At 37.0% G+C, this 26,414-nt stretch overlaps 1 protein-coding gene across 1 annotated transcript in view; it reads left to right on the top strand.

Moving 5' to 3' along the window:
* The window catches only part of LOC101423170 (olfactory receptor 14L1-like), a 127,016-nt gene extending 102,508 nt beyond the window's left edge, over positions 1-24,508 (top strand). Inside the window, 2 exon segments of the mRNA XM_058306363.2 lie at positions 23,539-24,159; positions 24,162-24,508. Of these exon segments, the coding sequence (XP_058162346.1) occupies positions 23,539-24,159; positions 24,162-24,481 (941 nt within the window). The 3' untranslated portion in view covers positions 24,482-24,508.
* Positions 24,509-26,414: the final 1,906 nt, after the last annotated feature.

Below are 26,414 nucleotides of genomic sequence, written 5' to 3'. Positions count from 1 at the left end.
CAGGCTCACAAGCATAGTCATTATTATCAAGTACTCATTGTTGGACCATCCTTCTTTTTTGGTCTTTGCCATTGCACTTGGGGGATTATTGCTGTTCCATTAGGGAATGTGATAGAGCTCCACTGGCATGGAACTCAGCACTCCCTAAGTGGTTTTTAATTGAAACCACTATGAAAATATTCAAACATTTTTATGTATCCTGTATACATGCCCTGGCCACCTATCAATAATACCCCACACCAGTGTTCCTCCCCTGCCATATTTGAACCTCTCTGTGGTCCAAAACTTCTTTAAAAATGAAGCCTAATATATTGCCAGTTTCCATTAATAGTAAAATGGAATATAGTGATGGGTTCAAAGGTTAGATATAGAATACATACTAATTTAGAAAAATTAAAGTGAAAATAAAGTGGGATATCAAAAAATGAAAAAATGATAAAGCTTTGTATTTGACATTTTGCCTTTCATCACTACTATAAGCGTTACCCTGTATGTATAGTGGCAAGGCAATTTCTTCCATTTATTCCTCAGTGTCTACATCCTTTTTAAATTCTACTTAAGTTTGTCTTCACAAAAGTTTTAGATCACAGTAATTCACATATATAATATATGGTACTCCTACATATCCAACATCAAACTCTTTTTCCTTTCCCCAATGATCTTTTTACATGTTCATATTGTATTTGCTGCAGCTGATGTACAGACATGGAAACAAGGGCTTTCAAACATGCTTCCATTTGGGTTTACATTATGGTTTATATTTTAGACTATTTATGAATTAAAAGGCCAGTGTTTTCATGAGAAAGGGAAAGAGAAAAGAAAGACAAAATATCAAGAGTGCACAAAAGATAGAAAACAGAACAAAGGTATTAGAAATAAAAAGTCAGACAATTTGGGGGCCAAAGAAAGGAAGGTGGAATGTAAGAGAAACAGTAGATGATGGAGGATAGAAAGATATGGGGGAAAGGGGATTGTGTAGGTGGCCAAAATCGATACACACCAAAAAGAGGAAATGTTGGATAGGAAACACAGCAAGTGTGACGTGCTCCCTGCAGCACCTATTTTATAAAGAAAAGAACATTAAAAAAAAGAAGTAAAAGAGAGAAAAGAAAAAAGAGAAGAGAAAAGGGGGACAAAGAAAATGGGGGGGGGGGGGGAACAAGCCAGAAAAAGTAAAAGAGAAAATAACTAAGTAAATGAAAAAGGACCTTGGGGGATAAAATGGGAGAAAAGACCAGGAGACAATGCAATATTAGCAGCCATGCCATGCACACACACACAAAAAAGAACCAATGTTTCAAGCTAGGAATCCTCTTTGCAGTTAAATAATACACTTAGGGATCTGACCTTCCTCCTTTCTCCCTTCCTCACTTCTCTCTCTCCCAGGGCAGCAGGAAAGCTGCCTGAGAGGTCTGGTAGGAGATTCAAGTAGGTCTTTGTTGAACCAACTCAACACAGAAGACTATGACTCTTTATTTCCAGCGTGAGAGCACCTACACCTCACCAGAAACCCCAAATATGTTATTGGAAGCTTGGGTAGCACCTCCTACAATCCCTTCCCCTTAGGTGTGCTAGGAGAGGTCTAATTGATTTTCTGACTCCACCTTCTCCCAGACCAAGCTTCCTATCTCAGGATGTTTAGGTAAATTTGACTTCCTCAGCAGATTTGCCTCTTCTTTCTTCCCAGACTCTCCCCAAGTCAGCTGGTGCACTCCTCCAAGTTCAAGGAGAGAGAGAGAGAGAAAACAAAACAAAACAAAACAAAACACAGAGGGCTAGGGTAATCGAGAGCCTCAGATGGACCTCAGGGTGCGGTGAATACTGGGATGGGAAGTCCGTGATATTGCAGACTCAAGGTGTGTGAGTCTCTGGACTGTGGGCCACCAGGGTTTAGGGGACACAGACCTGGGAACTATGCATCTGGTTAACACGGGGCCTGGGAACATTTCAGCACAACAAAGCCTTCAGGGATCACAGTGGTGGGGCTGCCAGCCCTAGGTGGAGGGGTTCAGCCTACAACATCTGACCTTCATGTTAGAAACTCAAAATTCCACCTCTTGCAAGAATCTCTTCTGTCACTGTCTCACCAAATTGACATCCAGACACTTCCTGCCCTGCAAGCCCCTGAAACAGCCTGCTCAGGGTTTGGGAACACCCCAGCAAAACAAAGATCCCAGGGATCACCACAGCCAGGCCACCAGCCCAATGGGAGGGGCTCCACCTGTAATTTCTGATCTCCATGTCAGAAACACAAAATTCCACTTCTTGCAAGAATCTCCTCCATCACTGTCTCACCAAATCGACATCCAGACACCTTCCACCCTGCAAGCCTCTGAAACAGCCCACTCAGGGCTTGGGAACACCCCAGCACAACAAAGCCTTCAGGAATCACCCACAGCCGGGCTGCCAGCCTCAGGGGGAATGGTCCTGCCCACAACCTCCGACCTCCATGCAAGAGACCCAAAATTCTACCTCTTGCAAGATTCTCCTCTGTCACCATCCCACCAAATTGACATCCAGACACCTCCTGCCCTGCAAACACCTGAAACAGCCCAGTCCAGCAGGACTCCAACCCTACTCAGCCACTTCTTTGCAGGAGAGATTATGAGGTGCACTCACTCAGATGCCATCTTGCCCATGTTCATCTTTTTAGTATTTCTTGAAGGACATGTTTCCTATTGGCATACTCTTTTAGTTTCTGTTTATCTGTGAATATTTTGAACTCTCAATCATTTTTGAATGCCAGCTTTGCTGGATAGAATATTCTTGGCTGGAAATTTTTTTCTTTTAGCACCTTGACTATTTCATAACACTGCCTTCTTGCCTCTGATGAGAAATCAGCACTTAATCTTATGGAGACTCCCTTGTATGTGATGGCTCTCTTTTCTCTTGTTGCCTTCACTATTTTCTCTTTGTCTTGAGCATTGGATATTTTGACAAATATATGTCCTGTTTGGGGTGTGCTCTGCTTCCTGGATATGTACATCCATCTCCCTCAGTATATTTGGGAAATTTTCAGCCATTATTTTCTCCAACATCCCATCTGTCCCATTTCCCTTCCTTTCTTCTTCTGGGATGCCTATATTTCATGTGTTTGTTCATTTTGAATTTTTCATTCAGATCCCTAAGTCTCTGCTGGACTTTTTCTATCTTTTTATCTATCAATTCCACTGTCTGTTTGATTTCAGATGTACTGTCTTCCACATCACTAATTCTTTCCTCTGCCTCTTCAAATTTGCTCTTATTTGCTAAGAGTGTAGTTTTGATTTTTGGATTGTTCCATTCATCACCATCATATCCATTATCTTTTTGTGTATGTTTACAACTTTTTCTGATGCTCTCCAAGAGTTTTCTTAATATGCTTAATCGCTTCCTTCACTTCATTAAGTTGGTCCATGATATTTGTTTGGACAGCTTTCATTTGGTGCTCTATGTTCTGTTCCTCTTCCTGGTTTTAGTTTGTTCATTGGACTGGACCATGTCTTCCTGATTATTGGTATGGTTTGTAATTTTTTGTTGCTGTCTAGTCATCATTTTATCTTGTTGGTTTTTTTCAGTTGATTAGCTTCTCCATCTAGTCTCAGGTTTTATTTAGGTGCTGTTTTTTTTGTGTGTACTAAGTATTCTCTTTGACACTTTGTTCTTCTTGTTCTATTTCCTTGTTGTTGTCTAAATTCCTTTGAAGGAAAAAGATTAGGGCCAGGAAAAGCAAAAAAGATAAGAAAAGAAAAAGTGTAATAGTAGTATTGATAGTAAATGTTAGCAGAAGTACCATATGAGACCTAGGAGAATCAATATTAAACTCATATAAGCAGTGTAGAGTTATAGGAATAAAAATGTTGAGTGCCTACAATGAAATGGGAAACTGAATATGGAGAAGAATATAGTATGAATTGAAAGGCCAGTGTGAGAATGAAGGAGAAAGCAAAGGGCAAAAACAGAAAGAGTTAATAAAAGGTAGAAAACAGAATAGAAGTGTTAGTAATAAAAAGACAGAAAAATTGGATGCTAGGCAAAGAGAGGTGGAATGTAAGAGGGATAACAGAAGTTGGAAGATAGAAAGATGTAGGAAGGAAAATAGCAATGGTAACCAAAATCAGTACACACAGAAAAGAGGAGATTGAGGAAGTGGAAACACAACAAATAGCAAACAAGTGGCTACACCTAATTTTAAAAAAAGAGGGGGGATAAAGAGGTAGGAACTAGAAGAAAACAAAGAAACAGGCAAATCCAAAGGCAAAGAGTCAATGAAATATTAAGCAAAAGCAGACTTCCTTTTTAAGCCCCTGTGGAGCTTGTCAGGCTGCTGGTGTTTATCAATCAATTACCTTGCAGTCTTCCTGCTGCAGATTTTGAAGTGGGTTTTAGTGAGTAAACTAAGTTAGATTATGTAACAGAAGTAATCCTTTTTTTAGATAAAATAAAAGTCCCAAGGGAAGGTTATTCAAGGATAATGTCTATGTTTTCCATGTCTTAAAGTATCAGCTAGATGTTTAATATCCCAGTGGGTTGCTACTCTCAGAGGAGCAGGGAACTGAAGTAGAGACTTTGTACATTCAAGGCTGAAACTCCTCCACTGATCTTTCTTTCTGGGTTGATTTGCTCTTCAAAAAGAGTTCCCTTCCCTGGGGGCAGGATTGACTCTTTGCAACTGGATAGACTGCTGATTAGGAATCTGTCCTTCCCCCACCCTTTTTTTCCTAACTGCTTTCTCTTCCAGGGCAACCTGAAGACTGTGTGCAAGTTCCCTATTCAAATTCAAATGGGACCCTGGTGGATTAACTCACCACATAAAATAATGACTCTCAGTCTCTTTGAGAGAGGGCACCCACACCTTGCCTTGCTGAGAACCCTAAATATGCTCTTGGAAGCTTTTTAAGCCTGTCTCCACCCTCTCCCAGACCAATTTTCCCTATCCCAAGGTGGTTAGGTAATTCTGGCTGCCTCCCCCTCTTCCTGGTTTCTTCTCAAGTCAGCTTGTATGTTCCTCAAAGCTCAAAAAAGGGGTCCAGACAATTGAACTCACACTCTTGGAACCCTCTCCACCCTTCATCAGAACCCACCCACTCTCACACTCTCAGAGTTTGTCACCCCCTGCTGCATGACCAGCAAGACTCAGGAAACTCTACAGCATCCTGACCTGAGGAAGTGGATCAGCCATCCCACAGCTCCAGCCTCAAGCACCAGAAACTCAGGGCTTCACCTTGAGCAAACACTGTCTTTGTCACACTCTCTCCAGATCAATGTCCTGAAGTCTCCTGTCCTGTGGGCTCCCAAAACAGCTCACTCAGGCAGGATCCTGTCCCCACTCAGCTGTTCCCTTGCAGAGGAGATGATGTGGGTGCTCTTACTATGATGCCATCTTAAAGATGATGCTTCCTCTTATTATAACACTATTACTTCAGTTTCACTATTGCATTTTTAAGATCATATATCAGAAGCATAGATCTTGATAAAGGATAGAGGAGAAAATGTGAGAACACTGGAGGACAGGAAGAGAAGAAGGGAGAGTTGAAGTTCAGAGATTCTAGTTCCAGATAAGATGGAGTTGGAACATTCCACTCTCTTCCATTGAATGCATCTATAAAATCTGGACAAAATAGATGGAATAGCTCTGTGAGGAGTCTGAACAGTAAATAAAAGCAGGAAGACTGAAAATGATCAGAATTTCAAATACCATCAAACTTGTGGTAAGTTTACCATTTTTCCTCATCATGTCCTTCTTTGCCCTGGCCCCTGATATGGGCTCAGTCATGGGATTGCAAAATTTCTGTAAATCTTAAATTATCAGTTTAAGAATTTCCGTTTCTTAAAAGATCAAATAGAAGTTAATTTATTTATTGTTGCTGCTAAGTTCAAGTAAAATCCCAAGCACAAGAAGATTCTGAAAGATGGGAAGAAGAAGGAACAACAGTTAGGAACCTAAAGACCTAAGGATTAGCACAGTTGTGAGTTCCCAGGGCTATCATTTTGCCTCATATACCCCAGACTTGGTTCTGGAGAAAATAGCAAACCAGAAACATGAAGAGACAGACAAAAGAGTGTTCCAACAAAAACCTTCTCTCTTTAGCTAAAAGACCAGGAAATGGGAGGTCTAACATAACAGAAAACTTTAGACAAAAACTATTCAGGCATATACCAAAGAAAAATCTTGTGGTCCCACTCAGCTTTGTCTGAAAGGTTGAGTGAAGAACTGGGATTTCCACCCCATCCAGGCTGCATTGGGACATCTCAATTCCCCCATTAAGGTGATGTCACAGTAGGCCAGTAGAGTGCAAAGACTTTCAGCCCTTACTGGTACAAACAAGTCCTTGTCTATCACCACAGCAGTGTCAGCAGAGACCATGTGGAGCATCTTGACTTTCACTCCCATCTGATTTTAATGAGGTTCTCCTCCTAGTCTTTGCTGGGTTGGTGTCAGAGGAGGCCTACTAGAGGGTCCAGGCTTTTACTTCAGTCCAGTGGTAACAAAGCCACTGCTTATGATATTAATGGAAACCGTGTGGGAAACAGAAACAAAAAAACTGCTGACCACACCATTCCAATTTGTATTAGAAGAATCCCGATAGGGAGCTTGAAATTCTGCTCCTGCCCAACAGTAATGAGGAACTCCTCAACTCCTATGTATCTCATGAGAAGTGAGGTAAACAACTAGGAAATCCTCCCCTTCATGACTTAGGGAAGTATCTCTCCTCTTTACCAGAGCAATTCAGTGTGTGTGTGGGGCAACTAAAAAAGAAGAATTAAATAAGAACCAAAATCTCATAACAGAGTTGCCAAAATTTCCAGGCTTTGGGTCTTCTAAGAAGCTGGTGGATTAGAGATACATAGGACTCATTTCTCTCTCAGAAAAATGACTAGAGGACAGACAGAAATGGCCAGGAAAGAAATGTTCTTGTGTTAGGACACCAGGGGAAGTCTGGACAACACCCAGAAGACAAAGGGGCAAAGAAAAAGAAAAAGAACTTGAATTTAATACAATCAAAAGGTATTATGCCCAAAAGAGACCAGTTTACACACATAATCAATATCTTCTTTTTGGAATTATAAATAATCTCAAACTGCCACAGAGGGTGATATAAATGTTAAAATTATCTTTCAAGGGCTATAAAGCAATTGTCATAAAATGATTCAGCAAAATCTATGAGTGCACTTGAAACAAACAAACAAAAATGAAAACCTCAGCAAAGAAATAGATATCAAGAAGAACCAAATAGAAACTATAGATTAAACATGTAATAACTTTCATTTAAAATGAAACACTCAATGAATAGGTGCAACAGCAAAATAGAGGAGACAGAGGAAAGAATAAGTAAAGTAATCTTTAAGAAAGAACATTAAGATTTCTTCCCATGCAAAATGCAGAGAGAAAATAAACTAAAAACAACAAAAGAATCTCAAGGACCTTTGGGACTATAACCAAAATCTAACATCTGTGTCATGTAAGTTCTAGAAGGAAAAGAGAAAGAGGGTATGGCTAAAAAGTTATTGGGAGAAAAAATGGCTGAAAAATTGCCAACTTGACTAAAGACATAAATCTAATCATTTAAGAAGTGGATTTCATTCCACACAAGGTAAAATCTAAAATAAATCTACATCAAGTCATAGTCAAACATCTGAAAATTAAGTACATGTAATAGACTTTCCTTCTCTTGAGTTTTCTAAATTGTACTTGACAGCTGAGGCAAAATCATAACAATGATGTGGTTTCCAATATATGTAAAAGAAATCTGTAAGATGATTATGATATAAATGAGGAGAGTAAAGGGAAGTAAAAGGAGAAAAAATTTTGACACTTCAATCAAGGTGATAAAATGATGACAATATTAGACTGTGATACCATATGTATGTGTGATGTAATAGCAGAGATGATCTATAAAAATGCTATAAAATGTTAAGTTGCAAAATAATATAGAATAAAGTGGATTTCTAGGAATATTTCAAAAACTAAAGGAAAAGAGAAAAACAAAATAGATAACCAAAGAGAAAGTAACATAGAATAACAGACTTAAGCCATAACATACCAAGAACTACATTAAATATAAATGGCCTATATACACTAATGAAAAGATAGATATTGACAGTGTATAAAACAAACATGGCACAACTTCATGTTCTTTATAAGAAACTTACTTCAAATATAGCAATATAGAAAAGTTTAAAAGGATCGAGAAGATATACCATGTAAGCTTTAATAAAACAGGAAGCAGGATAGGCTATATTAGTATTTAAATAGCCTTGATTAATAGCAATTCTACATGTATATGCTCTGAAGAAGATAACTTTAGAAAAGGAAAAGAAAAGTTTTATAGAACTGAAAGAAGAAATATACAAATCTACAGTTAAGTTGAAGATTTGAGTTGTAGAGGAGTTGAAAGAACAACTAGACAGAAAATAAATACCATACCACCTATGTGTGTCATCTCATTGACATTTGTATAAAACTCTATCCAACAGCAGCAGAATGCAATATTTTCAAGTTCATAGTAAATGTATAACAAGTTAGACTATAACCTGAGCCATAAAACAAACATCAAGAAATTTGTAATAATTGAAATCATACAATGAATGACAACAAAGGAACCTAACTAGAAATCAATAACACAGAGATAGCATAAATATGACTTAAGGGAGATAAATAGGTTAAGGGAAATAAAAACAGATTGAACTGAAAGAAAATTAATTAAAACATATCATATTTTGTGGCATATGGATATAGCAGTGTTGAGAGGGAAATATTTAGAAGTAAATACTTTCATTAGAAATAGCCATGTATCAGTAATCTAAGCTCCCGCCTCAAGAAAGTAAAAAAAGAGTAAAACCCAGAGCAAGAAGTAAATAATAAGGTAAAATCTGAAACCAAAGAAATTGAAAAAGGGAAAGCAATAGATAATATAAATGATATATTTTTTAAAAACCCACCACTAGGTCTATGAGGTGCTCAAAGAAATTGCTATACTTCTAACAAAAGTGACAAGCATAAAATGGGAGAAGATAAAAATTAACATGATCAGAAATGAAATATGATATAACTACAAGTGCTTCAGATATCAAATAATTAGTATTAGAATATTAGGCACAATTCTATCCATATGCATTAGACAAATTAAATGAAATGGACAAATAATAAAAAAAAAAAACCCACAAGGTACCACAATTAATCCTATAAAAAATTGATAATTTGAATTGATCTATATCTATTAAATCATTCCAAAACCCCTGAAAAAGGACCCTCCAGCTTCATGGATTTTGCGGGAAAATTCCACCAAAACCAAACAAGACAGTACAAAAATTAAAAACTACAAATACCCATCAAGAATACAGCCACACAAATCCTTAAATATATAATGAGATATAATTAGATAGAATAGACAAAGACTAACACATCATACCAAGTGAGGTTTATTTCCAAGATGCAAGGCTGGTTCAACATTCAGAAGTAAATCAATGTAATCTGCCACATTATTATGAAAAAAATGAGCAATCACATCATAATATCAACTGAGTCAGAAAAGAATTTAACAAAAGGCACACAAATCAGAAAGTAAAAAAAAGGTATTCCAACTTTCAGATGGTATGAGGTTGAAAATCCCAAGGTATCTAACAGAAACACCTAGAACAAATAAGTGAGTTCAGCCAGGTTGCAGGAGTTGATATGAACAAAATATATTAATTATATTTCTATAAACAGGCAATTAATATGTGAAATGCATTATGAAAATATAATACTATTTACTATCAGTCACATAAGGAAATATTTATGGGTAACTCTAAACTTGTATAGGATTTGTATGCAGAAAACCACAAAACACTGTGGAAGTAATCTAAAAAGATATGAATAGAGATATGTACCATGTTCATGGATTGTAAAAGCAAATAAACTAAAATGTTATCTTAAATTTCTAAGTATGCTATAATGAATATTGTAGACTGGTTGTCCTAAATACCAGGAATTCATCATCTCACAGTTTTGGAGGTTAGAAGTCCAAAATCAAGGTATTAGTAGGCCATGGTTTTTTCAAAATCTGTAGCTTTCTGATGGGGGACTCCTGGCAGTCCATGATTCTGTCTCTGCCTCCATCACATGTTGATCTGTATCCTCCCATTTCCTTCTCACTCCTACCTCTGTGTTTATATTTCTTTTGCTTATAAGAACTTCAGTGATGTTTGATTAAGGCCCACTCTCACTCAATTGACCTCATCCTGTTAGTACTTTGAGGATACAATTTATAAATGAGTTCATATACATAGGACTTGAACATATCTTTGCAGGGGGGTCTGATTCAATCCATAAGAGATGTCAATTCTCTACAGATGGATATATGTTAACTACAAAAATGTCAGAAAGATTTTTATAGATATACACAACATTTATATTGAAATGTAACAAAATCACAGTAGCTGAAATAATTTTGAAAAATAAAAATAAAATGAAATTTCTTCCCTTTCTCCAATTCAAGATTTTATTAAATAGTTACAGTAATCAAGACTGTGTGGTACTGGCAGAGGGACAACCACATAGATCAATAGAACACAGTAGGGAAATGGACTTGGCCCAGTGGTTAGGGTGTCCGTCTACCACATGGGAGGTCCGTGGTTCAAACCCCGGGCCTCCTTGACCTGTGTGGAGCTGGCCCATGAGCAGTGCTGATGCATGCAGGAGGTGCCCTGCCACGCAGGGGTGTCCTTGCGTGGGGCAGCCCCACACGCAAGGAGTGCGCCCATAGGGAGAGCTGCCCAGCGCGAAAGAAAGTGCAGCCTGCCCAGGAATGGCACCGCCCACACTTCCCGTGCTCCTGACGACAACAGAAGTGGACAAAGAAACAAGACCCAGCAAATAGGCACAGAGAACAGACAACCAGGGGATGGGGGCGGGGGAATTAAATAAATAAATAAAAAATAGAACATAGTAGTAATTCTAGAAATGACTCTGTATGTGTATGGCCAATTGAATGTTTTTGTTTTTGTTTTTTTACAAATTTGTAAAAAAAATTCAGTGGAAGGAAATAAAGTCTTCTCAACAAATGTATGTTGAATAAATTTTAGATCCAGAGGCAAAAAAATAGTTGAACCTTAACATAAATTTCATGCCTTGTAGTAAAACTAACTCAAAATTGATCATAGATATAAATGTAAAATGTAAAACCCTAAATTTTAATAAAAAAATAACAGAAGAAAATTACCTGGACTTAGGGCTGGATAAGGAATTCTTAAACATGACTTCAAAAACATTATCCATAAAATTTTTAAATGAAAAAGCATAGACCTCAACAAAATTAAAATCTACTACATGAAATCTCCTGTGATGAGGATGAAAAATCAAGCTACACAAGGAAGAAAATATTTACAAACTGCTCATTCAGCAAAGGACTTGTAGTTTGAATGTATGATGAACTCTCAAAACTCAACTGCAAAATCAATAAAACAAAACAAATGAAAAAATACAATTAGAAACTGGGAAATACATGAAGAGATACTCCATCAAAAGGAATATACAGATAGCAAATAAACACATAAAAAGATAGTCAACATCACTATCTATTAAGGAAAAGGAAGCTTAGATTAAAATATGATATCCCTACACATCTATTGGAATGAATAAAATTTAAAAATTAGTTACAATATCAAATCCTGACAAGGATACATATAATCTAGATTTCTCATATATGGTTGGTAGGAATGTTAAATGGTATAATCATCCTGGAAATAATTTGGCTATTGTTTAAAAATTCATAAAACAAGCATACAAAACTCAAACATATCCTTTTAACCCAGTAATAATATAGCTGGACATTTATCCCAGAGGAATGAAAACTCATGTCTGAAAAAAAATTATTTTCCTTATTGTCCTTAACAGTTTCATTTGTAACACCCTAAAGTTGGAAGAAATCAAATTGTCTTTTATAGTACATGCATGTTATGTGTTACAACCCAACTCCTGAAGGGTCCAAGTTGGTGAGGTTGCAAGACCAAAGAACACACCTGGCATTTCATCAGGTTTAAGCATTATTCATACCTACAGATAGGAGAGGTTCTTTGATGGCAGCTAAATGAATGAAGTTAGTGTTCTGCAAAGAGATGAGAAAATGTGGGATGATATATAAAGGGTTTCAGAACAAGGACATTCCACAGGATATGAGAATAGTGTTTCTGCAAGGGTGACATGAAGCATATACTTTGGGTGATGTTTTCCCTACACTTGTAGGAAGGATATTTACCAAGGATGTTTACTACTTTGGGAAGATGTTCCATGCAGACAGGAGTGATGTGAACTATGGTGACACACTCAGCCACTAACCATCCTAAACCATTATATACAGCATATCCTAACAAAGGGCTGGGCTTATTCACCTGCACCCATACAAGGGAAAAAACATAATTATGAGTCTCACTAAGGGATGACAGCTGAATCTCAGTCTTAAATGAGAAGGTCTTGTACCAATCTTGTCAATGCATCATATTCTGTTATTTCAGCAAGGTGTTCCATGCTGTCCAACTTGCAGAAGTTGTGGTTCAAGGAAGGCCAGTAACACCTGAGGATGGTAAGTGTGTGCAGACCCAACATTGTGTTCAAACGTGGGCTTGGGTTACTGCCAAAGCTCACTGTATTGGTTAGGACACTACAGGTGAAAAGAAGGTTATTTTCTAACAGCGTACAAACAACATTTCCATTAGTAGGTAAAAAAAAATGTAGTCTGGGATTTTCAAGCTAGACCTCATAACAAGGGTCTTCAGTGGACTTTATTCCAACCAGCCACATCCTCTGTTTCCTATACTAACCTGTCTCAATTCCCTCCACAGAGAGTTCACACTCTTATTCCTAAGAGGGAGCTGAAGGGTGATGGTCATTCTTCTGTAGCTGCTTCCTGCTGGTGAGAGGCAGAAGACTCTGCCTGACAAAGTATGAAATTCTGGGCTATTCTGTTGAGGCTATAGAAAGATTATATCAGAATCAGGATAAGCTTTTTCTTTTCTTTCCTTTAAATATTTTCTTTATTCAGAATTTATGTGACTTTTTATCCTGTTTGGTTTCTCCAATTTGGTCTTCAGGAGTACTCATTTACCTATATAAGCACCCATTTAATATTTAGCAATTTGAATAGAGCTCTTTTAAGAATTTTGATTTACTAAATTAATATTATTATCTGGAGGTATGAAAATATACATCAAACAAAAAGATAAACTCAAAAAGAGTTGACATACCAACAGAAAACAAAGCTCACTAATTTGACTCATAAATCTCACTCCTTTGATATGGCTGTGTCCTCCAAGTTCTCCTTCATTCCACATCTCCAATTTTTACTTTTTAAAAGCTATCCTCTGGAATCAGTGTTGCTTGTAACATGCAAACTCATTCTTGGAAACACTTTGATTAGTAGCCACTAACCAGTTAGGCTTACTTGATCAATATAAATGTCATTAAGCACTAATTTAGCAGTTTAGATAGACATTTAACACTGAACTATTCTGGATTACTCTTTAGAACTACACTTAGACTCAAAGTTCAGGAATAAGCTACTGATTCAAAACTGAAAGTTCTTTTTAATCCTTGATAAAAATTATGATCAAAATAAAATGTGAATAAAACTTAAAACATTGTCAAAATAACATCCAATCAAACTCTTCCAGTTTACATAGTTTTGCAATATAACTGATCATCAACTCAGCTCAGGAAATCAGTTAAGAAATAGTTCATCTGCCTATGCTAGGACTGATCCCTTTCTAACTTTAACTTTCCTTCTAAGCAGTGCATAGAGGTCTTTCCTCTTGTTCTGCCTTGGTAGCCACCTGTAGGTCTCCTAACAGGAGCCATACTATAGCTGCCATGAGGCAGAATGCCAGGATCACCAGTAGCTGAATTTGGTGAGAAAGCATCTCTGATGGTGTCTTGATTTGGACATTTCATGGCCTCAGAACAGTAAGATTTTTTCCTAATAAAATTCCCATTATAAAACCCAACACATTTCTGGTACTTTGCCTCAACAGCCCTGTGGCAATCTAATATAGTACCTAAGCCCAAGTTAGAGTTATTCTTTGCCATATGATGGTGACTTCAAGATTTGAAAACATATTCAGATAATAGAAAAGTGTTAATTTAATAAATGTGGAATAAAATATGTTATCTAGTTCAAGGTCAATTCAAGTTTAAATAATATCAAGAAACACATATTAACAACTTACTTTTTAAGCTCAGTAAGTTTTGTATTTGTAGAATCCTTAGCCAGTATGGCAATAGGAAGAAGGAGAGGGCAGAATGGACAACAAAAAAGTTTAAGAATATGAGTAAAAAGAAACATGTTCTTTATTTTTACTGATGATATATTGAATAGACTGAGAACAAAGGAGAATTAATAATTATTCAATTTGAAGGATTTAAATAAGATTGATAGATTCAAATTCATTAAATAAATTATATTGCATTTCCTTATATCAACATATATTTAACAACATAATTTCCAAATTATTTACATTATCATCAATATAAAGTACCTCACTATGGACCATAGCTAGTGGTAATAATGTGATCATTTTCCTTCAAAACCTGTAACAAATGTTCCACAATAATGTAAGGTGTTGGTGGAATGGTGATGTATGGGAATTTTGCACATTATGCATGTTTGTTTTGTAAGCTAACAACTTCTCTAAAAATAATATATATAATATATATATAACATATATATATAAAAAATACCTGCATACAGATCTAATACAACTTGTGTGATAATGCTAGGCAGCACATTACAATATTTTAATTAAAATATTTTAAATTAGATCCATATGAATTGGGAACTATATCTTCATCATGTATTGCAAGGTTAAGTATATTTCATATCATGTTTGCCTAAACATGTGGTCTCACTTAAAATTCAAAAAAGGCACTTTGTAGAATTTGATTCTAAAATATGAATAAAGTTGCAAAATGGTAAGAAAAAATATATAAAGCACACTTGAGAGGATAAAAACATCATAGATTTTCCCCTACCAGGTAGCAGGGCCTTATAATTGTTTGCATGGCATTATAAATCTATGTCTAGGAGTAACTAGGAGGATATGGTATTGGCCCAGTGGAATGAGTGAAAGAGCAAAGGATCTGAAGAGACAGCTCAGAAACAGGATCACACCATGGACACAATGAAGTATAAAAGTATATTGGAGATCAGCAAAGAAGATGGACTCTAATAATTGTGCAGGGTAATTGGTTATCCACCAGGTCAAAAAACAACAACAACATATTTCAACCCCTACCTCATTCCATTCAAAAAATCTATTCCATTACCACAATGCTTTGATTATTATGGCTTGTAGTAAGTTTGGAAATGGGGAAGTGTGAGATCTCCACCTTCGTTTTTCTTTTGCAATATTGACTTGTCTCTTCAGGGCCTCCTGAGATTACACATGAATTTGAGGATTAGCTTTCCTATTTTTATTTTTGGAAAAAAGATTGCTGGAGGATCCCAGAGAAAGCCAAAGTAGATACAATCCCAGGTACTGGTGCTCCTGAGGGCTAGAGAGACAAACAGACTCTATGGTCATGACAGATGACTGGTGTTCATTGTCTTGCCAGTGGGCCCTACTTGGAATTTGTGTTCCAGATTGTGATGAGTTGGACTCAGATGTGACCTCTCTGCACATATCTCATCTGTTACTTTTACTGAACTGTGATTGGCGCTGAGCTTTTTATATGTTCAGGAGATTTGAATCTCTGGACTGTCCATGTAAAACCTGGGCCCTGAGCCTCAGCAGAGTTGCAACATCCTCTCCAGTTCATTGGATGTACCCAGGTCAGCTGATGGGGAGGTGGGAATGGTCAACCACCACACCAGGGAATCAAGAGTGTCTATAACTGCAAGCAGGAGAATTGCATCCATCAGCCATGTGGGATCTAAGCCAAGTCTTGATTGAGAGGTGGAGTGGACATCACCATCCCAGAGTTCACAAGATGCAAGAATATATTATAGATTGGAGTGGACTTGCTGGTATTCTACTATAGAACTGTTGTGACTCTAGCAATGGGAGAAATTGTATCATTGATGTGGAGATGGTGGCCATGGGAATTGCTGAGGGCAGGGAGAGGGAGGAAGAGGTGCAATATGGGGCATTTTGGGGGCTTGAAGTTGTCCTGAATGATATTGCAGGGACAGTTGCAGGACATTGTTTATCTTACCATAACCCACTGGATGGACTGGGAGAAACCGAACTACAATGTGAACTATGGTCCATGTGGTATGGCAGTGCTCCAGGCTGTATTCACCAAATGCAATGAATGTGCCTCACTGATGAAAGGGGATTTCGATGTTGGAGGAGTGGGGGATTTGGGGGGGTGGGGTATATGGGAACCTCTTACATTTTTTAACGTAGTGTTTTATGTGGTCTATTTATGTTTAAAATAAAAGACAATAAAAAAGAAAAACCTGCTGGTGTTTTGATAGGTTTGCATTGAATATGTATATTGCTTTAGATATTCCTGGCATCTTTTTTTTTTTTTTTTTTTTTTAAGATTTATTTTTATTTATTTAATTCCCCTCCCCTCCCCCGGTTGTCTGTTTTCTGTGTCTTTTTGCTGCGTCTTATTTCTTTGTCCGCTTCTGTTGTCGTCAGCGGCACGGGAAGTGTGGGCGGCGCCATTCCTGGGCAGGCTGCTCTTTCTTTTCACGCTGGGCGGCTTTCCTTACGGGCGCACTCCTTGTGCGTGGGGCTCCCCCACGCGGGGGACACCCTTGCGTGGCACGGCACTCCTTGCGCGCATCAGCGCTGCGCATGGCCAGCTCCACACGGGTCAAGGAGGCCCTGGGTTTGAACCGCGGACCTCCCATGTGGTAGACGGACGCCCTAACCACTGGGCCAAAGTCCGTTTCCCATTTTTTTTTTTTTTTTTAAGATTTATTTTTATTTATTTACCTGGCATCTTAATAATATTAAGATATATGAACTTTAAAGATATCATGTTAAGTGAAATATGCCAGATGCAAAAAGACAAATATTGTAATATTATATGGTCTTCCATATATGAAATACCTAGAAGAAGTAAATTTCTAGAAAGAGAGAGTAGTTTATAAATACAAGGGGAAAGCGTTGGGGGATGTAGGGAGAGTGAGTTTTTGCTTAGTGGATACAGTTTCTTTTTTTCCCTTCCCCTCCCCCTTTCCTCCACCTTGCTGGTTTTTGTTTTGTTTTGTTTTTTCTGTGTCCATTCACTGTGTGATCTTCTGTATCTATTTCTCTTTTTGTCTTCTCTTCTCATTTTTCTCCTCTAAGATTCACCAGAATTTGATCCTGGTGACCTCTGATATAAAGAGAGATTTCCCACCACTTGCACCACCACAGTTTCTGGCTTCTGTTGCACCTTGCCTTGACTCTCCCCTTATCTCTCTTTTGTTGTGTCATCATCTTGCTATGTGACTCACTTGCATGGGCACTGGCTCATTGCATGGGCACTCAGTTCACCGTGCATGTACCTGGCTCACCACATGGGCATTTGCCCATGCACTCAGCTCACTGCATGGGCACTTGGCTTGCTGTATGGGCACTGGCTCACCTCACAGGCACTCAGCTTGCTGCAAGGTATTTGCCTCGCTGTGCAGGCACTTGTGTGGGCACACTCAGGTCACCACACATGCATGCTTATTTTTTTTACCAGGAGGCCCCAGGGATCAAACCTGGGTCCTCCCATATGGTAGGTGGAAGCCCAATCACTGGAGCCACATCTGCTTCCCTACTGTTTCTTTTTAAGGTAATAAAAATTGGAGTAATGGATCTTAGTGATTGTAGTAAATTTGTGAATGTACTCAATACAACTGAATTTTACACCTGAACATGGTTAAAATGGGAACTATTGGATTGAATATATTTAATCCAAACACAATATATTGTATATATTACTATAATAAAATATTGAAAAAGGAAACCCTAAGATGAAATATAATTTGTGGACTAAAGTTGTAAAATTTGGGGTAAAAGAAAAGAAAAAGTAAAATTATATGATCTAGAGCAAAAATAAAGTCAATTGCAGGTGTATTAAAGAAATGCACATGAAATAAAGAGTGCCTACAACTCCAAGCAGGAAAATTGCATCCATCAACCATGTGGGTCTAAGCCCCCTCTTGATATAGAGGTGGAGTGGACATCACTATCCCAGTACCCACAGGATGGAGGAAAATATGGATTAGAGTGGACTTACTTTTATTCTACTATAGAACTATTGTGACTAGTAATGGAAGAAACTGTAGCAATGACGTGGAGAAACTGGCCACAGTGGTTGTTGAGGGTAGGGAGAGGGAAGAAGAGATGTAATGTGAGCATTTTTGGGACTTGGAGTTGTCCTAAATGATACTTTAGGGACAGATGCTGGACATTATATATCCTGCCATAACCCAATGAACGTACAGGAGGAGAGTGTAAACTACAATGTAAATTATAATCCATGGGGAGCAGCAAAGCTCCAAAATGTATTCACCAAATGCAATGAATATACCACAATGATGAAAGAGGTTGTTACTGTGGGAGGAGTGGGGGGATGGATGTGGGGTATGTGGGGACCTTTTATATTTTTAATGTAACTTTTTTTATGATCTATATATCATCAACAAATACAATAAAAAATTATGTTAAAAAAAGAGAGAAAAGCCAAGTCTCAAACTAGGAGAATACATCTATAAGCCATTTCAAAAACAATTAGCATTTACAATTTATAAATAATATATACTAATAAAAATAAACTTGATAAAAAATTAGGAAAATATTTTGTCAGCAATTCACAAAAGACAAAATCTAAATGGCTACTCTGTCCACTTAGGGGTGGGGAATGGCATCAAATGAGAAAGTATTCTAAATACAAATCAGAGTATTCCACCATAAGATAACATTAACAAGTTGTATCTTTATCAAGGAAATCCACTGAAGGGTCATAAAGGCAAGTGTAACATGATAAATTTTGCTTTACATGAGTGGAGCTAGAATATAGCCATTAGGGAAGAAAATATGAAAAATGGAAATGTAGTCATATGATATCTAGGTGGGTTTATATCTGTTGTCTGATTATAGCTATCATTTCATCTTTCACTCTTAGTGCAAGTGTTCTACTTATTGAACCACTGTGTGTGAGGAAGATAATACTAATCAATTAATTTTGTTTCTATTATTCTACATCAAACAAAAAAGGAACTTTCCTTTGGCTGCTATCCACTGGGATTAATTAAACTCTGTTTTGGTTGTTTTCCTCAAAGGTCATATTTAAAATATCAAGAATTCTTTCTGTCTCCAGAGGCCTAAGAAATATGAAAGTTCCTCTCACCAGAAACTACCATTTTCTTACAAAGACTGTGAATCAAATCAAAACCAAGTGGAAAGCAGACATGGTACACACCAAGTTTACCTTTCTGCATCAGAGAGAAGATGGAAACGTTTGTGATCCTTACTTATTAAATTTAGCCACATTGCATGATCAAGGCATTTTTCAACTTTTATCCAATATATAGTTGAAGGAATAGAAATTTCTGCCTTGAAAAGAAAGAGAAGTTTGACATTTTTAACAACTGAAATTACTCAATGACCCAGCTCATCCAAAATCAGCCCATGCCATGCAGTAAGTTTTAATTCAGTTTTTACCCCATAACTTTGCACAATAAAACCATAAATATGTTACTTTTATCATTCTTTCAAGAGAGTGCTCTTATGGATTCCCATATCATGTTCTTATCCATTAATTTTAAAACATGCATTCACCTCTTTCATTTCAGGGATAGCAGGTTCATGAACTTAAAGTGACAAGTTCATATGGATGGAGGAGAGAGTAGACTGCTAGCATAATTCTCTAGTGTAAGAGTCTCAAAGTGTTGTGGGATAGAAGTATCCATGTTTCTTTTCAGTGGTGGAAGGTTTCTGGTGTGTGTGTATTGTTGTATGAAGGGGATGTTCTGGGAGCTTTTAAAAAGTTGGGTTTGATTTAATTTTTAAAATTTATAGCCAATTAGTTGATTCTGGTTCCCTCCCTCAATCCACATGACAGTTCTCACATTAGGTAGTGACTTTGATACCTGTTCTCTACTTAGTGTTGCCAAAAGACCCACTAATGATTTCTGGAAGAAAAGATAATTTTTCAGTGGCTCCTTGGTAAACCATACTAAAAAGAAAATCTGAAATAGAGTGAATTCATCTGTTTGTTGGCATACAATATTTTCATTTCCATTTGGTTGCATCTGTCCCTATAATAACATCAGGCTATCTAGGCAATCAGTGTGAACAAACCACAATTAGTGGAAACACAAAATTTTTCAATTGAGAACCAGTTGGTTGGCTCCTTCTTTGTTCTTTTTTACCTATTTAACTGTTGACTTGACCTCAATGGTAAAAAAGGCACATTCCTCAGTTCTCTTTGAGAAACACATCTGAGGTGAGTTTTACTGGTATAATGAAGATGGGTAATAAAACCTTAAAAAATGACAACTAATTAATCAATTCTGCTGCAATTGTTCATGCAAGGATTATCTTTACTCTGTTGATTTTAGAGATAATTATTGAGAATAAGGTTACAGTGAGAGAAATAATATCAGTGGTTCCCTGGATTGGAGCAGGTAGAGATAGTGTACAAAAGGATAGGTAGAATATTTGGGGTGTGATGAAAATATTGTGTCCTTATTGGAGTGGTGTTTTATTGGTATATTCAACTATCAATTCTCCTTGAATTTCACAATTTAAATTGATGCTATTTCTTGTTATAAATTATTGCTCCATAAATTGATAAAAGGAAAAAGCACAAGAGTTTTGCTGAACAAATCATAGAAGTTCTGGAGCTAAACCCCAATACCATTTACTAGACCAAAATAAAACCAAACTAAACATAACTAAAATCTAAACTAAATTAAGCTGAACTAAATAAAAACACTTGATGAATTGGGAGCCAGGCATTAGGAAAGATTTAGGATAGAAATTTATTAATATACTTGGATATATGTTCAATATTCCATTTTATCTCAACATTGAAGATTAATTCTGAAGACTAGGGCATAAAGCACTAAGGTTAGCATGAGGTTTAACATAAGCAAGTCTAATTTTCTACCTAAGCCACACTTGTATCATAAACACAATAAATACTTTTGATCCTCTGTTTTTTCCTGTATGGTTCTTTTGAAAATGCTATTCTAAACTTAATCTAGCAGAATGCTTTTCATATCCAAGCTCAAATATGCCTTATATATAAATTTTCTATAAAAAGACAAAGTAGGAAAAATGTCTCTGTCCCTGATATAATCTACCATCACTAAGCCTTATCCCTTTTGATATTATCACATCAGATTCCAGGGAATATTTTACTCAACATGTTCTCCATTGACTTGGAAAACTCGAATTTGAGAACTATATCTTATAAAATATTTTATCATAGGAGTCTATCATTATGCCAATTATGTCAGATTTTAATAAATACATTTTTTTCCTCAGAAAGTTTGCGTTTGAATTCTTAATAGTTATGGAAATAGGGCATCTTTTTCAGATTGCTAACAACTTTACCTTCACTTTACCAAAAGTGAACAGAAGGATAATTATTTTCAATGCTATATTTTAACACAGAATTAACAAATAATGTTTCATATTCACGTTATCTCCAAGTTTGTGTGTGTTCCTCTATTCTCTTACTACTTTTCCCCTTGATTACTTCATTGTTGTAATCATCCCCATTTTTCCTTTTGCATTTTGATTGCATATCTTCATACATCTTTTTATTAGAAAAGTTGTGAGCTTACAAAACAGCTATGTATACAATACAGGATTCTGATACATCACCTCACCATTAACACCTTGCATTGTTGTGGAACATTTGTTACACATGATGAAAGAACATCACCATAATATCACTAACTACAGTCCATACCTTACATTTGGTGTATTTTTCCATAAACCACCCTATTATTAATATCATGCATTAGTATTATACATTTGTTATAGTTCATGAGAAAACATTCTCATATTTGTACTGTCAACCACAGTCCATCATCCACCACAGGGTTCACTATATTATACAGTACCCTGCCCTGTACAATCCATCCAAAGTGTACATTCAGTGGCACTCAGTTTCATCATAGGGGTGTGTTTTCATCACATCATTTTAAGAATGTTTTAATTACCCTAAAAGGAAAAATTCCATACTCTTTTATACAGCTTGTTGTTGACCCTAAGTATTGATATATTGTAATGTTCTTGTATCCATGGCAGAGGAGATGAGATCTTACATACATCTTTGAAGGCAGGATACATTGAGATATGCCATGTATAAAACACTACAGTATGTCTTTAAGATTCAGGTTTAGCAACTGATGATGCAACTGGAAAATGACCTTATACAGAAGGTTCAATGCAGATCAGCGGAATATCCCTGTCTACATAAAATAACATGACTTTAAAACGCTGTTTGACCTAATGTAAGGGGGCAATGGAAAGGAGAAATGAGTTTATATGGCTACGAGTCTCTAAAAAAGAGTCTGGAGGCTGTCAGAAGGATTGCCCTTATGCACAACTGAGCAGAGTCTGAGAGACAGATAAAGCAGATACAACCCCCAGATATCGGTTCCTTCGAGGGCTAAAGAGACCCATGGGAGTTATGGTCATGGCCGATGGGGTTAACTACCAGGTCAGATGGCCCCTCTTTGGAACTGGTGTTTATGTGTGATGAATCTGGACTCGGATGGGATCTCTCTTCATAAGACTTTCATGCTAATGTGCTGGAGGTGCAGTTAGTGTCGGGGTTTAAGATATATTTAGGGGATTTGAATCTCTGGACTGACAATGTGATAGCCAGGTCCTGAGCCTCAACAGACTCCAGCACCTACAATCTGACTTATTGGGCTCACCACACTCAGCTAAGATGGAGTTGAAGAAGGACAACCACCACACCATGGAGCCTAGAGTGATTACAACTGAAAGTGGGAGGGTTGCATCCAGCATCCATGTGGAATCTGAGCCTCCTCTTGACATAGAGGTGCAATGGACACAACCAATCCAATGTCCACATAGAAAAGGTGGCATTGGATTGAGAGAAGTGGACATGATGGCTGATGGGTATGGGGAAAGGCAGGAAGAGATGAGAGGTGGAGGCGTCTTTGGGACATGGAGCTGCCCTGGATGGTGCTTCAGGGGCAATCACAGGACATTGTAAATCCTCACAGGGTCCACTGGATGGAATGGGGGAGTGTGGGCCATGGTGTGGACCGTTGACCATGGGGTGCGGGGGTGCCCAGAGATGTACTTGCCAAATGCAATGGATGTGTCATGATGATGGGAGGGAGTGTTGCTGGCGGGGGAGAGGTGGGGTGGGGGTGGTAGGGTTCAATGGGACCTCATATATATATATATTTTTAATGTAATATTATTACAAAGTCAATAAAAAAAAGATTCAGGTTTAGGAAGATAGTATAAACATATGTAAATGAGAGATTTTAATCTAATTATCACAAATCTAATCTAATTATCACTAATTAGAAATATCATTTTGAGTAGTCACATTCACCATATTTATATCTAATCTTTTCCACTCTGCTTTCTTCATAGGAAGAAAGGGAACAACCACAAATGATCTAAACAGAACTGAAGTTACTGAATTTCTCCTCATGGGATTTTCAGACTCCTGGGAAGTTCAAACCTTACATGCTGCTCTATTTTTGCTGGTTTACCTGGCAGCTGTCACTGGAAATCTCCTAATCATCATGCTTACCATTCTAGATGGCCACCTTCAAACCCCAATATATTTCTTTTTGAAAAATTTATCATTTTTAGATTTTTGCTACATATCTGTCACAGTTCCCAGATCCATTTTTAATTCCTTAACCCACAATACCTCCATTTCTTTTCTTGGGTGTGCTCTCCAAGTCTTCTTTTTCTTTGTTCTTGCCTGTACTGAGACAGCCATCCTTACCGTGATGTCCTATGACTGCTATGTGGCCATCTGCCAACCCTTGCACTATGCAGTTATCATGAATCAAGGTGCCTGTGTGAAGATGATGGCCATTTCATGGCTCAGTGGGATGATCTGTGCAGTCATGCATGTGGCTGCAACATTCTCATTACCCTTTTGTGGGTCTAATATAGTATATCAATATTTCTGTGATATCCCACAGCTCCTAAGCCTCTTAGATCCCGAAGTAATTATCATTGAAATTGGAGTCACAGTTTTATTATAAGTCTTGCAATAGTCTGTTTTGTTTCAATTACTCTCTCCTATGTGTATATATTTTCTACCATCATGAGGATTCCATCCAAGCAGAGTAGATCAAAAACATTTTCTACTTGCATCCCACATCTTGTGGTTGTAACACTCTTTATGATATCTGGTATCATTGCCTATGTCAAGCCAACATCAGATTCTCCTTCAATGCTGGATCTTCTCCTAACTGTGCTCTACACAGTGGTGCCTCCAACCCTGAATCCTATCATCTATAGTTTAAGGAACAAGGACATGAAGGCAGCCCTGAGAAGGCAATGCGGTGTGCTTTGATAGAGAATGTGATTAGGAGCCAGAACTCCTGAACCCTTTTTCTAAACAGACAACTTGTTAGATTCATAGGCATAGATTTTGAATTTTTTGCTAAATTCTGTCTTGATTCTTTCATGAAATGAAGCTGTTCTTTTGTTATGGTTCCCACAGATAGGTACTATGCCCTGGGATACACTAGAAGGTCCTTTGGAGTGTTGAAAATATTAAAACTTGTGTTTTTAATTATTTTAAGTCTCATCATCTGAACATTTTTATACATTATATTAAAGAATTATGGGAACATGGCTGGCAGGTTAGGCAGATAAGGCTCAGCTCTCATTAAAACAAAGGAGAAAGAACCAGAGGCTGCTTGGGGACCTGCTTTGGGATACAGCAAACCAGGACAGTGATTCACAACTCCTGGGAGAGTGAGGGACAGAGAGACAAAGAAACCAAAACAACGAATCACCTGTTATTAAACCTCTCAGTCATGAGGAAGGGTTCCCCTCTCCCATCCCCAAGATATTAAGTGAGGGTAAAGCTCCTGGTGAATTGTATCTGACTGAGAGGGGAGCAGATACCTTCTTCCCTTCCAGTTCCTTTGGATATATATAGAACAGGAGGTGCTCTGAGTCCAGTGAGAGGGTACTGGACAGATAGGGAAGCCAGGGGAAAATATGGGTTGCATATATTGTACCTAATATATTAATTACAGTAAAATAAGATCATGTGTATTAATAAACAGCCAAGTAAAAAACAAAGAAAAAGTGGCATATGCTTACTTTTCTTTTTACCAATGGGAATGTGTGGCCAAATAGTCTTGAGACCAGTGCTCTGAAGATCAGTTGTGATACACAAAAGGGATAAACTATATGTAATGATTTTATAAACAATAAAAATGGACTTGCGTTATGGTGCTGGACATAAGAAAATTCATAAGGAGAAAAAAAATGACCTCTTGATTGTTTAACAAATAAATCATATATTTGGCTAAAATCTCCTTCACAATCCCTTCCCATTATCCCTTGCCAGATGGAAACACCATCTTAAAGTTGTCATGTATCATTCCTAAGGGTGTTTTATGTATTTTTTTAGATGTATTTATCTACATAATGCATTGTGCTATTTTAGAACTTAATTTAAATAATGATATAAATAGAATCATAATAATATTTATAACTTGTAAAACTTAAATTCAATATTGTCTTAGATTTAACAAAGCCAGTATATGGAGGGATAACTAAATAACATATTACTTTATAGTTTTTGATTCTATGATTAAACTGCAATTTAATTTCCTTTCTGATATCAGGTTTATTGTTTCTATGTTTTGGTATTTCAGACACTGTGACCATTAATTTCTTTGAATATGTCACCTTTTAGACAAGTGAAGATATTCTCTAGAGTAGACAGATAACTGAAAGAACTTGGAGAACTTCCATGGCTTTTCAAATGAGTGGGACCCTTAAGTTAATCACCATAAATGTATAGAATTACCCCTTACTTATTATTTGTCAATACTTACAATTATCAGCTTTCATAAATATTTTAAGTAAGATGGGTGTGGAAGGCTATCAGATTATTTTATTGTCATATTCTAATTACTGACAAGAGGGAAAAACATTTTGATTCCAGAAATGACACTGATATTTACCTTATGTAAAATTGGGCATGTTCCATACTCAGAGGCACACCTTAATGATCTGTCAAATGAAGTGTGTAATACCAAGTTTGTTTGAAAATTAATTCCTATTAAACATATAGAATTACTAGTAGGTTGAATAGCAGTCAATAAAAAGTTACTGTGGGAAAATCTCTTAAAATTTTTAGGCCTTGAGATCTTATATTAATCAAATTAAAAGAGTTGAACAATTCTCATTAATTTCCTTTCCAACTGTAAATTATTATGATTTGCAAAATGGAGAAAATTATCAGGAGCATTAAATCCTGGTAC

Source organism: Dasypus novemcinctus, chromosome 10, assembly GCF_030445035.2.
Source record: "Dasypus novemcinctus isolate mDasNov1 chromosome 10, mDasNov1.1.hap2, whole genome shotgun sequence".
Taxonomy (NCBI): domain Eukaryota; kingdom Metazoa; phylum Chordata; class Mammalia; order Cingulata; family Dasypodidae; genus Dasypus; species Dasypus novemcinctus.
The sequence above is the reverse complement of the archived record's forward strand: the minus strand, read 5'-3'. Positions and strand labels throughout refer to the sequence as shown.